This window comes from Numida meleagris, chromosome 2 (genome assembly GCF_002078875.1).
Source record: "Numida meleagris isolate 19003 breed g44 Domestic line chromosome 2, NumMel1.0, whole genome shotgun sequence".
Taxonomy (NCBI): domain Eukaryota; kingdom Metazoa; phylum Chordata; class Aves; order Galliformes; family Numididae; genus Numida; species Numida meleagris.
The window spans coordinates 74,857,384-74,869,481 of record NC_034410.1 but is presented as its reverse complement, the minus strand read 5'-3'; the positions used below and the strand labels follow the sequence as shown (position 1 = coordinate 74,869,481).

General features: G+C 36.0%; 1 protein-coding gene across 10 annotated transcripts in view; it reads right to left on the bottom strand.

The window, feature by feature from the left end:
- DNAH5 (dynein axonemal heavy chain 5) overlaps positions 1–12,098 on the bottom strand; it is a 132,874-nt gene that overhangs the window by 20,300 nt on the left and 100,476 nt on the right. For all 10 annotated transcript variants that reach the window (XR_002435124.1, XR_002435125.1, XR_002435126.1 and 7 more), the window contains 7 exons: positions 10,492–10,695; positions 8,834–9,013; positions 7,855–7,992; positions 7,145–7,280; positions 5,911–6,227; positions 4,495–4,650; positions 3,828–4,010 (listed from right to left, as the gene is read on the bottom strand). Coding sequence is in view for 7 of the 10 variants with exons in the window: in XM_021386852.1 (XP_021242527.1) it covers positions 3,828–4,010; positions 4,495–4,650; positions 5,911–6,227; positions 7,145–7,280; positions 7,855–7,992; positions 8,834–9,013; positions 10,492–10,695 (1,314 nt within the window). In the remaining 3 variants the exon portion in view is untranslated. The remainder of the gene's footprint in view (positions 1–3,827; positions 4,011–4,494; positions 4,651–5,910; positions 6,228–7,144; positions 7,281–7,854; positions 7,993–8,833; positions 9,014–10,491; positions 10,696–12,098) is intronic.

Below are 12,098 nucleotides of genomic sequence, written 5' to 3'. Positions count from 1 at the left end.
GAAAAAAAAGAAAATAAATCAAAAGCAAAATACAAGGTACTTAGTTTCAAAAGCACTATTCCTACTGAAATAATGGACTTAGTTTCAAAAGCACTATTCCTACTGAAATAATGGAAGTCTAGAATAACTGCACTAACGTGCAGAAAAAATTCCAGTGGTATTTCTAACAGCAATCTTCACCTCATTATCATATTTAGTTCTTTTTCTTGTCACTGTGCAAAAGGTATAATGAAACATCATCACCACCAGCTAGAAAGGATTTATTGGGATTGTTGTCATAGAGTAATCTAAGTGTCAAACAATGTAGAAGATGTGGAAATAAATCCAATGATTCTGATAAAAGCTGATGAAATAAAAGACAAAAAAAAATGCTATTAACTCAGTTTTAATCATCTGATGTCTAATGGAACTGAAGAAAAAAGCAGGTAGCAATTACAAGCAAGAGAAGAATTATTTAGGCTTCATGAAGCAGAAACAATTTTTAAAAGTATAGCATTAAAAGAATGTTAGCATTCAATTAAATAATTATGCTGAAAAATCAGACAAATTAAATTTCATGTTTGGCTGAGTACAATTTAAAAGGTTAAATATGTTTTAGAGTGCAACATATTTAAACAAAAGAAAGCTGTTTTCCATGCAAGAAGAGCCCAAGAAACATGTTGGAAACAGAATGACCAAAATAAAACAAGTGAAGCAATGCTGGATTTTAAAGTGAAAATCCATCTATTAAGCTTTAAAATTCTTTGTGCAGATTAGAAAGAGTATACACTTGAAAGTTTTCTCCATGTCTTCAAAAATTTCCAGTTATAGTATCTAGAATGCAAAAAAGTAAGCTAAGTTGCTATATACACAAACAGAAGGAACTTGCACCAAAGAAGCTATTTCAAATTTAGTGTTGTCAAATTGGTTTCAGATGTTGACCTCACTTCACAAGCTTCACCAAAGAATGCTCATTCTTTTTTAATATTATGTAATAAAGCTGCTAAATAGCTTTTATGGCTGTCACAAAATTATTCACAAAGGCAAGAATTTTCATCAACTGTGTGCCTTTCCCCACCACAAACCTAGAAATACAAATGTAAAAATTTAAAAGGCTTCAAATTGTACTTGCATACCATAACTCCACTACTAATTTGTCATAACTATTTCTAACATGCTAAATAAGAAATTTGTTTTGCAAGTTACATAACAACCAGTGTATCAAAGCAAACAATCATAATTAAAACAGTGTAAGTTATATCTCATTCAGACATATATCAAGTTACTCAAAGCCAGATGTTCTAAGAAATAAAGATAACCTGTAAACAGATAGACCAGCTACCCATTTGACATTCTTATGCTACCCACTGACATTCTTACACTTAGCTCACATCTTACAGATTTGTTTAACATTCTGGAGGAAAAGAAGAAATCAGTATCAGTATTCTTCCCAGTAATCAATATTCTTATAAATGTATGACATACAGATTCAACCAATGGGCATGCCAGACTGCAAGAAATTGAAAATCACACTTTGCAGAATCCTTAAATGGTGCGCTGTAAAGCCTCTTTTCCTCACAGCACATCTACAGCTCATTCGTTCTTGGGGCAGAACGATATTAGAGACAGTGGAATGGGAAGAAAGATACAGATCTACATATGCATGTTGAAGAATAGTAACTCTCCCCCATTTTGTTCACTGTGCTAAAGTCACAGCGAACAAAACATTCACTGCTTTCCCCTCATCCACAGTGTCAGTTTTTTCATCAGAGAATGCAATAGAGCTGGGTTAGGCACAATCTGCCTTTGATAACTGGTGGCTCTCTTTCTGCTTGCTGTCCCTCATGTGCTTAGAATAAGTTTGTAGGAGAATTTGTTCCATAACTTTTCCAGGTACTGAAGTGAGGCTGACCAGAATGTGGTTATCAAGATATTCCTTGCTTTTCTTGCAGACAGGCTGGAGTTATTAAGAATTTTTCCTGACTGCCACAGCCTTTCAAAGATGATAGAGACCAGAATCCAATGGCATTAGCCAGATCTTTCAGCACCATAAGAAACATCACATCTTGTCCCACAGACTTGTGTTTGTCTAATGAGCTTAAGACATCCTTAAAGCCATCTTCTACTGTGAATATCACCCAATTCTTACAGACTATAATAGACCTGGGGACCTAAGAGGCCTGCTGGCAAATCTTACCTGTGGAAATTGAGGCAAAAAAGACATTATGTTCCTCAACTTTCTCTATAGCCCCTGCCGCTAGGTTCCCTGCCTCATGGAGAAATGGCACCAAATTTTTTTAGTCTTTCTTCTGCTGTCAATGTTTTTCTTGTTCTTCACCTCCCTCATTAGTTTAAGGTCCTGCTGAACTTTGGCTTTCCTAACTCCATTCCTACATGTATAGGCAATGTCCCCGATTTCACCTTCACAGTACTTCTTTTTTGTGTCTGAGCTCAGTCAAGAGTTCCTATGTTCAACTGTGCTGGCCTTCTGCTATGTTTGCTTTAATGTATTGGAGAAGAACGAGTATATAAAGGAATTATTCAGCATTCAGGCTGTGAAATTAAACACAGTGAAAATACTACGGGGAAAACAAAATGCCAACAACTCAACAACAGTTCTGACAGCATAGGCAGTGACTCAATCTCTCCATAAAAATATAGATACCTGCATTTCAGAGATCTCAGCTAGTAGAAATGACCACTAGAATGCATTCTCTGATCCATTTTCAATGACTATTTCTGTTGGTAGCAAAAGATGAAAAAACATATGCCTGCTGATGTGCGTTTGCCTCAGTGATCAAAAAGAAACTGTGATGACTGAAGGAATCTGCTGATAAAACAACTGTCATCCAGAGGAGTATATTGTGTTGCAGGACTCAGAAGTAAAGTTTGGCCATAAGGCTTTGTGAATATACACATCATGGCATGTTTCAGACAGTGATAATGCCATTACATAGTGAGTTGACAATCTGTCACTGGTTGAAGTGAAGCTAATAGAGCAATAAAGCCATCCAACAAAATGCTAGTTTTCACAGAATAAGCATGGTTTCTCTTACGAGCTCTATTGACTGATCAGGGAGGAAATGTAATTACTTCACATTAACAAGGTAACTCAAGCCAGTAAGTAGGAAAGTCTTACATTAAATAAAATAAATAAATAAAAATAAACAATCATAAGACCTCAATAGCTTCCAAAGTACAGGAACACATTCCTCTCCAGTGAATGTAAACTGGAACCATCACCAAAATTTTAGTAAATATAGTAGTAGATTCACAGTGTTAAAGATGCATAGATTCTCTTTTGATCTCAACATTGGTTGACTTTATAGTCTGAGAGATCGAGTGTCCAGTAATTTTAAAGATACCAACCAGCATCCAGAGCCACTGGTGGCATTTTTGGTATTGCCATTCCAAACTTGAACTTCCTTGACTAATATAGCTACATTGTCAAATTAATTTGTGAGCCCATCTCTCCTTAAATTAAGGAAGTAAACTGAGTCCTTTGCAACAGTTTATGCTGTCATGAGCTCTACAGTGTTTAGATAGAAGGACATGAGTTTCTGTTCAGGATTATTTTCCTTTTCACAGATCATGCTCATGATGTTATATGTCAGTGAGGCAGGAAAAATAAAGTGAGTACCATTGCAAGAAAAAGACAAATAGAAACTTCAGTCATTTTTCTTCCAAGACAACTTTTAAACCATTCTAAATAGGTTATAGTAACATCACAACAGAGAGAGACAGAAAGTTACTCTCCAAGTTGGGAAGAGGAACAAATTAAAATGAAAGTGAATCCTTCCACAGGTAAAGACATAAAGTCAGGAGAAAGATGGAATTCTTTCTTTTACCTGTTTCTCTGTCAGAATGACTCTACCCAAGAGTTGATTTTCAAGACCTTTCATGGTCACAGTAAAGTCAATGATGGAGGTTCGAGCACTAATTTCAGGAGAGTAACCCGGGTTTGGCAGTTTTGTGGTAATGTAAAGTCTGAAGCCATTCATCACATCTACTTCTTTGTCACCAACCTTCACCTTAAGGAAAGTATGAAAAAGAAGTCTTGAGACATCAAGATCCAGTACACAGTCTTTCAGGTATTGCATGTAGAAACAAATGTTATATTTTTCTGTTCAAAAGCCCAAACATCCAGCTTAAAATTACAGGCCTGATGCAAAGAATTTGTTGAGAATATCCATGAAACACTTTAACTGACATGTTCACATATTCTGTTGATTCTGGTTGATTTTCATCATTGCACATCCCAAATTAAGAGCACAACAGCAAGCAAATGAGAATCTTGGTACTTTCTTCACTTAAAAGTTATCATAAACAAAGGGATAAGAAACACTATAGGTTAAATATCTTAATTATTTGTGAACTTGAACTCTACTTTGCATCAGTGCTAATCAAGTGTAAATTACTTTTAACATTTTAGAGGCATATATTTAACAGTAATTATTTTGTGGAGGACAGGGAGGACATTGTTTCCAATTGTTCGGTCATTTATTTTGTTTTTACCTTATTGGTGGAACCTGATTTAATGAAATTTCTTTCCAAAATATTATCTAATGCTGGGTCAAGCTCTTCTCCAACATCTTCTATCAAAAGAGGTCTTCCAAGAGAAAGGCTGTCTTCTAAGTGATTTCTAAAATACTTGTGATTCATAGAAGTGATCTAAAAATACAATTGCGGAGCTACATGTTAAGTTTTGTCTAAATACCAAACATTTTGCTTCTTTTACATTTAAAGATTATTTCATTTTATTCAGATAAATTACTGACAAGAACAGTCCTATAGCTTAATCAAGGCAAAGATTGTGACTACAAGAAAAGATTAGTTTCAGTGTGTTATATTTTCAGATGTCATTGAATGCAAACAGCTAATTTCCAACTGCAGGAGTAAAACAACACTCAGCATGTAAAGTTTTGATATCCTACAAGTGAAATGAGACCAGATAGTCACAGAATCTTCTGTCAGCCACAGCTTAATCTTGGATAATTTCCTCAAACCTAACTGCAGCAAGGCCTATTCCAAGATTAGGGCTTTTTCCTTGAAAATTAGTATTTTATATTGAGTAAGCCACTAAGCAGCCTTTCCTTTAAAAAATAATTGTAAGTACAATTGTGATTAATTTTCACCATGTACACAAAGCACATTCAGCTTAGTTTGTTTTCAACTCCAAAGTTAATCATCTGTTTTTTTTCCTTTCTAACATGACTAGCTAGGCAACCATTTCAAGAATTTCACACTGACAGAAGAATCAATAATAATGACAGGAATATCCTATTAATACTCTCAGATCCAATTCATTATCATCCATCATCATTATTATCTCCTCTGTCTTTTTTAGGGATAGCTTTTTATAAAAATTGTTTGTTGGTGGAATTATAATTGCAGCAAACAAAAATTTTCTTCCTTGTACTTTCCAGATTGATTTGGTGTATCTTGCCTCAAACTATATGTTGGGGTAACACTGTATTCAATACATTTGCAGAATATTTTGCATGGATTAGACATCCATGCTAAGACAACACAAATTATCAATAGTTTCTGATTACAAGAAGGTAACAATACCACACATTGCATTCTCATTTTTAAACATTGATTTGAATTTGTACTAATAATTTGGTTTTTTTGTCATGTTTATAGTATTGTGGAATTGTGCTTGAGCCTTTATCAGACATTATCCATCCAGTTTATTTTCCAGTAGTTTATAATAAAAATGAATTCATTACACAAACTGAGCCACTTGTATTCATAAGATTCAGATATATGTTTTCATATTTAGCCAAGTCTCTAATCCACCAAAATATATCCAAAGATGTCTTTTCTCACATAAAAACTGCTTTTTAATTATTATTTGAATCACAGATTTTCCACGTTTTGTCAGCTGAGGGTTTCTAGAGGCTATGAAATCACAAGCATTCCTATTACCTGAAGTTCATTTTTGCCTTCCTTGTTCTTAAGCCAAATTTTACCCTGTGCCTGTGGATCAATTAATAAAGGATAACGAGATGCTTTAGTGACAATGATTCCATTCTGTATGGATAATTCATCATTTGGCAATCCTTGCAGGTTCCATTCACTAATAGTAGGAGCATCAGTCAACATTTCTATGAGGTTCAGGTTGTTACCAAAGGGAATTTTTCGGGCTTTCATTTCCTTTTGCCAGTCATTTAATAGCAGATTACGGAACTCTTCATTAAAAGGACCAGAGTAGGATAGAAATGCTGTAGCCAACAGCGCATCACCTGAAAATGGAAAAGGAAGAGAAAAGAAGAAAGAAAAGGAAAAGGGAAATAAAGAAAAAGAAAAAAATACATATAATTTTGCAAATTCTATTCATGATGGAGACTCCTTCTTCTCAAGTTTTTAATGTTTTTGATGGTAAATGGAAGAATGTCCTTTGGCTCATAAAGATGACAAGTGAGCTTCTTTCCCCAGGATCATTATGTAGTAAAGCAATGACACATTCCACTAGATAACATATTTACATTACCTCTTCAGTGCAACTCCAGGAATCAAGAGAAGAAAATGTTAATACAACACATAGTATTGGCTTTATGTGGCAAGGTTTTGATAGCAGGGCACTGCAGGGACAGCCTCATACCAGAAACAGACAGTTAAACTGGCTCCAACAGCTCCACTGCCATTCCATTTCCAAGTGTTCATTTATAAAATTAAAAATTACTTCTACGAAATAGTTTCATGAACATTAATAACTGCATTTAAAATTACTGACTTCTATATTTAAAAGTCAGTATCACTGAATATTAGTCTTCATTTCTTCCACATGTATTCTGTTATACATATTTTACTGGTACTTTCTAACATTTCACTCTATGGACTACTGACTACAAACATCAGTCAAGTTAAAATATCAGTGTCACAAGTATGTACTGCATCTTATGCAAGTAACATCTTCTGCACAGCATAAATAGAGTATTGTATTGTATGATTTATTTAAATATAAACTTCAGCCTCATTGCACACTTCTCCTAGCTTTGTATAAATAGGAAAATTAATAACAATTGCCTTAATTTTAGCAATGATAAACTTGAACTACAAAGGAAACATTTGAAATTCCAAATGTTTTTAGTTTCACTACACAGTGGCAATTCAACCCACTGACTTACTTCCAAGATCAAGGGTGTGGACAAATGCTTACCCACTAGCCTCTTGGTTTGCAAGGCAAATTCTTTACTCTGTTTCGTCCATCTCTCTTTTTCACCTGCTAGACCACTTATTAGACTTGAAGCTGTTTGCATTTTATGCCGGCAACGGTCAGCATCTTCAAGCAAGGCCTATATAAAACCATAAACCAAGAAATATGGTTTACAGCTTTGTATCTGATAGGCCACAAAAATCTCTACATCCAATGAAACCAGCATAACAACAAGACAGAAATTTATTTTCAATTACATATCGTATCACTTTATGGATTAGGAGGGAAAGTGAGAGGGAAAAAGAATATCAGAACCTACTATGAACGCCTGTCATAAATATGGTTCAACTTTTTAATATTTCTTCTCATAACTTTTGTGTTGGTGCATATGTTCAAGCATAGGTGAAATGCATGGTACCTATTAATCATGGGAAAATCTGCCCAGTCTTTCAAATACACTATACATTGAGATCATATATTAATGAAACTTGATGTTACAGTACTAGGCACTAAAATAGCACAAATTAAATACTTTTTGAAGGGATAAGAGAGAGGAACACGAGGAGAGAGGGATCCAGAGTGGCTATTTTCCAGTGTCTATCAATGCTTTTCCCAAGGAATAACGAAGAGTTATAAGGGGATACATTATGTTTTGCTCAAAGCAAGGGTCACAGCCATCTGTTACAGCTTCTTTTCTGCAAGGATATGTTCACCTGCTTTTCTCTTGTGGCTTTTTCATACTCTCCCTGTACAATATCTAATTCTTCTTCCTTGGCACCCAGTTCTTCTTGAGCTTTCTGCAGATCTAACATAGCAGTGGTTAGGCGATTCTCCTGGATCGCTAAATTAGCCTGTGAAGTAAATAAATAAAGAAGTACATTCCCACATAGAACATGTCAAAGCATTTGCTATAATGTATGTCAAAGTTCCACTGCACTGTATTTCAAAATCAGTAGAGATTTCATGATTCATTAAAATCTTTTATTTCATTTCTTCAATAAACTGACTCCTTGCAGGTAGCTGTAGTTAATTAGTTGCTCTAACATGAATTAGAAACACCAACAGAAAAATTTCAGGGCAAACCAGTCCTTTCCCATCTGACACAAAAGTTGGTCTGAACTGATCTTTAGAAAGACCAGTGTCACCAAAAGCTTAGTCTAATGAAAGATACTACAACTAGCAACAAATTTTCCTTCATTCTTGGTCATTGCCATTACAGCTACCCCATGTAAAAATCATGCCAGATCATGTTCTTCCTGATTTTCATTCTTACCTTTCAATGACTATTTAGGTCTGTTGTTCTCTAAATAACACTGATGAGTAAAGTCTCTGTACAGTCTCCTTATGAACTGAGATGCTGAATATCAAAAGAAATAGATCTTGAGTTGTTTCTTACTTACGATAAAGCAATTGCAACTGTGAATTAAACTAGATGGCTGCTTCAGCCCTCCAATTAAGAAGGAGCCCAGAGGCGTAAAACTGCATCATCTATTTAATGATCTTTACAGCCTGAAGTAGTAGTACATTTGATGCATAATTCACAGTAGAGTTACTATTTTCAACATAATAAATTCCTAGAGGCATGCACCAATTGGAATAAGACAGCTGATATTTCCAGTAGATAAAATCCTCAGTTGCGCTCGGGTAGGGAGGAGAAGCAAAAGTGCGTACGTCACACTGATTAACACTTACCTTTAAGGGTAATACTTCTTTGTTGATGGAAAAAAATACAGCCATAGCTTTGGTCCATGAGCAAAGCCCAGCGACATTCCCACATACTCTCTTAGCTGTCTCAATGTTGTAGTCCACCATTTCAAAATAAGGGCTCAAAAGCTCTACTACTTCTTCATTAATTGTGTCCTTTGGGAATTGCTAAAAAAAAATGTATGTAATATACAAGTAATACAAGTAAACTATACATATATGTATTTTACTGCAAACATAACACTACCAGAATCAAAAAAGTTAATTAAAAACAGCTAATATGAAGTTGTCTGTCTCGTGCATATCTGGGAGATTGCCAAAGACATTCTACTCTGTCTGTCTTCTTGTAAAATTGAAAAATTTTGCCTTCATTTCTGGTCTTCTTTATCTTATCTTATCTGTTACTGTTACACAACTAGCAGTCAAGTATAAAATATCACTGAGATTCTCTTTGAAATTCCATTTCCCTTAATACGGAATAAATAAAAATCTTCTTAAAGAGAAGATTAATGGACACACATTCTATGAGATAGTCCTTTCAAAGACCAGCCAGCTATCTTCCCCTTAAATTACCTTATCTCATTAGTACAATGTTTCAATTTTAATAATTGTTTTGACAGTCTCTTTTTTTAAAAACAATGGCTTTTCTATTTTCAACCCCATAGCTTCCAACTTTATACAAGAAATTTATTTTGATCACCAAATTCTATTCAATTATCTATCTTCAATGATTTATTTACAAAGAATAATAAATGTGTATCATTGAAACTGAAATATAGCTGTTCCCTGAAGAACAAATAGGTTTATTTATGCACAAACAATTAAACATTGAAGACCTCCAGTAAATTAAAAATCCTCATATGAGTAGATGCAACATGAACATCACACAAATAGCATCCATGGTACTATGAACCATACAAAGTTGGTCAGGCCATTCATCTGTGATTTCCCACTGGATCGGAGACAGATTAAGTAAACTCAGTGTGATTATAAATATAGAAATTTACTACTATGTAATAAGGAAGTTTTAACCAAAATATACACTTCATGAGTTGTTTATGAGAACATTATTCCTCCAAATGCAGAAATCAGGTTATTATGTTCAGTGGTTCAGCACAACATATAAGCTATTCTCAGAGTAGATTAATACTAATATTAGTAGTTGAAAACATGAACTAGCATAGATTTATTCACCAAATACTCATTCCATTTGTACAGACATGATATAAAGCTGAAAATTCAAAATTTCAAAAAATTCTGATTTTATCCATCCTAATAATCACTGATTTTTGTATGCCACTAAACAAATTACAATGCTCAAGAGTTAGGAAAAACAAAGATATTTCCAATCAGCTCTAAGCAAACAGGTAAGTAAGAGCTGTTCAAATGCTTAAAGCCTTGAATCATTTGTCATTGAAGTTAATTTCGTTTCCTTACTTAGGAGAAGCTATAACTGACTTATGACCTGACTTTCCCAGATGGATTTGAGTTTATTTCATTATATCATACATTCAAACCCTTGACATTTCAGACTTCTTGTGTGCCTGACTTCCCTGGCAAATTTGTTCTCCTAGGAGCACCAAGGGAAAGACTTTTCCCAATTTTCTTAAATTAAAATAATACTAAACAGAAGGTTACACAAATACCTGTAGGTTCTGTAAAAAGTTCCCTGCTGTCATCAGTTTCAAAGATTCTTGCCATGATGGGGTGGTACAGCTCTTTTCCTGATCAATTTTTACATTGTTCAGTTTTCGCTGGAAAAGCAGTAACACACAGTCCATGATACGCATAATAAGGTGAGGAGGTCGACCAAGGGTTCGGACTGTGGCAATATCTGTAGGCTTTATTGTCTACAAAAACAGCAAGATAGCAATACTTTGAAATTTTGTCTTTTTTTTTTCTATTTTAATGCAAACCTATTCACAAGGAACTCAGTCTAAAAAGGAAAACGCATTCTGTTGACAACTGGTAAGTGAAGGTGAAGGAAGGGAACCGGTGAGAAGGCCTCATATATATATACCTTTGAATTTTCTGCTTTATAGTTCTGGACAAGTTACTCATGTAGAAGTAAGCCTCTGAGAAAATTAAATAAATTGTAATTATGTATGAAACCTGTGTCTTATTAAATATGGCAAAGTCAGTCAAGGGTGCAAATCTAACGCCATAACTTGTATGCTCAGTTACTGGCATAATATCAACCTGCAGCACAACATATCATAGAATCACAGAATGGCTTGTGTTGGAAGGGACCTCAAGGATCATCAAGATCCAACCCCCCTGCCACAGGCAGGCAGGGCCGCCAAACTTCACATCTAATACTAAAACAGGCTGCCCAGGGCCCCATCCAACCTGGCTTTGAACACCTCCAGGGATGGGGCATCCACAACCCCTCCAGGCAGCATGTTCCAGCACCTCACCATTCTCACAGTAAAGAACTTCCCCCTGATATCCAACCTAAATCTTCCCTCCTTCAAATTAAAACCATTTCCCCTTGTCCTGCCATTATCTACCCTTGTAAAGAGTTGACTCCCCACCTGTCTGTAGGCTCCCTTTAGGTACTGGAAAGCTACAATGAGGTCTCCATGCAGCCTTCTCTTCTCCAGGCTGAACAAGCCCAGCTCCCTCAGCCTGTCTTCATAGAGGAGGTGCTCCAGCCCTCTGATCATCTTTGTAGCCCTCCTCTCGTCCCCCTCCAACAGCTCCCTGTCTTATTTGTTTTGGGGGCTTCAGACCTGGACGCAGTACTTTAGATGGGGATTCACGAGGGCAGAGAAGAGAGGGACAATCACCTCCCTCTCCCTGCTGGCTACCACTCTTCTGATGGAGCCCAGGATAACATTTGCTTTCCGAGCTGCAAGAGCACACTGCTGGCTCATGTTCAGTTTTTCATCCACCAGGACCCCCAGGTCCTTCTCTGCAGGACTACTCTCAAGGATTGCTCCTCCCAGTCTGTATATATGCCTGGGATTCCTCCGGCCCAAGTGCAAAACCTTGCACTTTGCTGTGTTGAACCTCATTAGATTCATCCGGGCCCACCTTTCAAGTCTGTTGAGGTCCCTCTGAATGACATTCCTTCCACTGTGTCAAATACACCACTCAGCTTGGTGTCATCAGCAAACTTGCTGAGAGTGCACTCAACTCCATTGTTGAAGTCATTGACAAGGATGTTAAAGAGCACCAGTCCCAAGACAGACCCCTGGGGAACACTGCTCGTTACCGGCCTCCACCTGGACATAGAACCATTGATCACCAC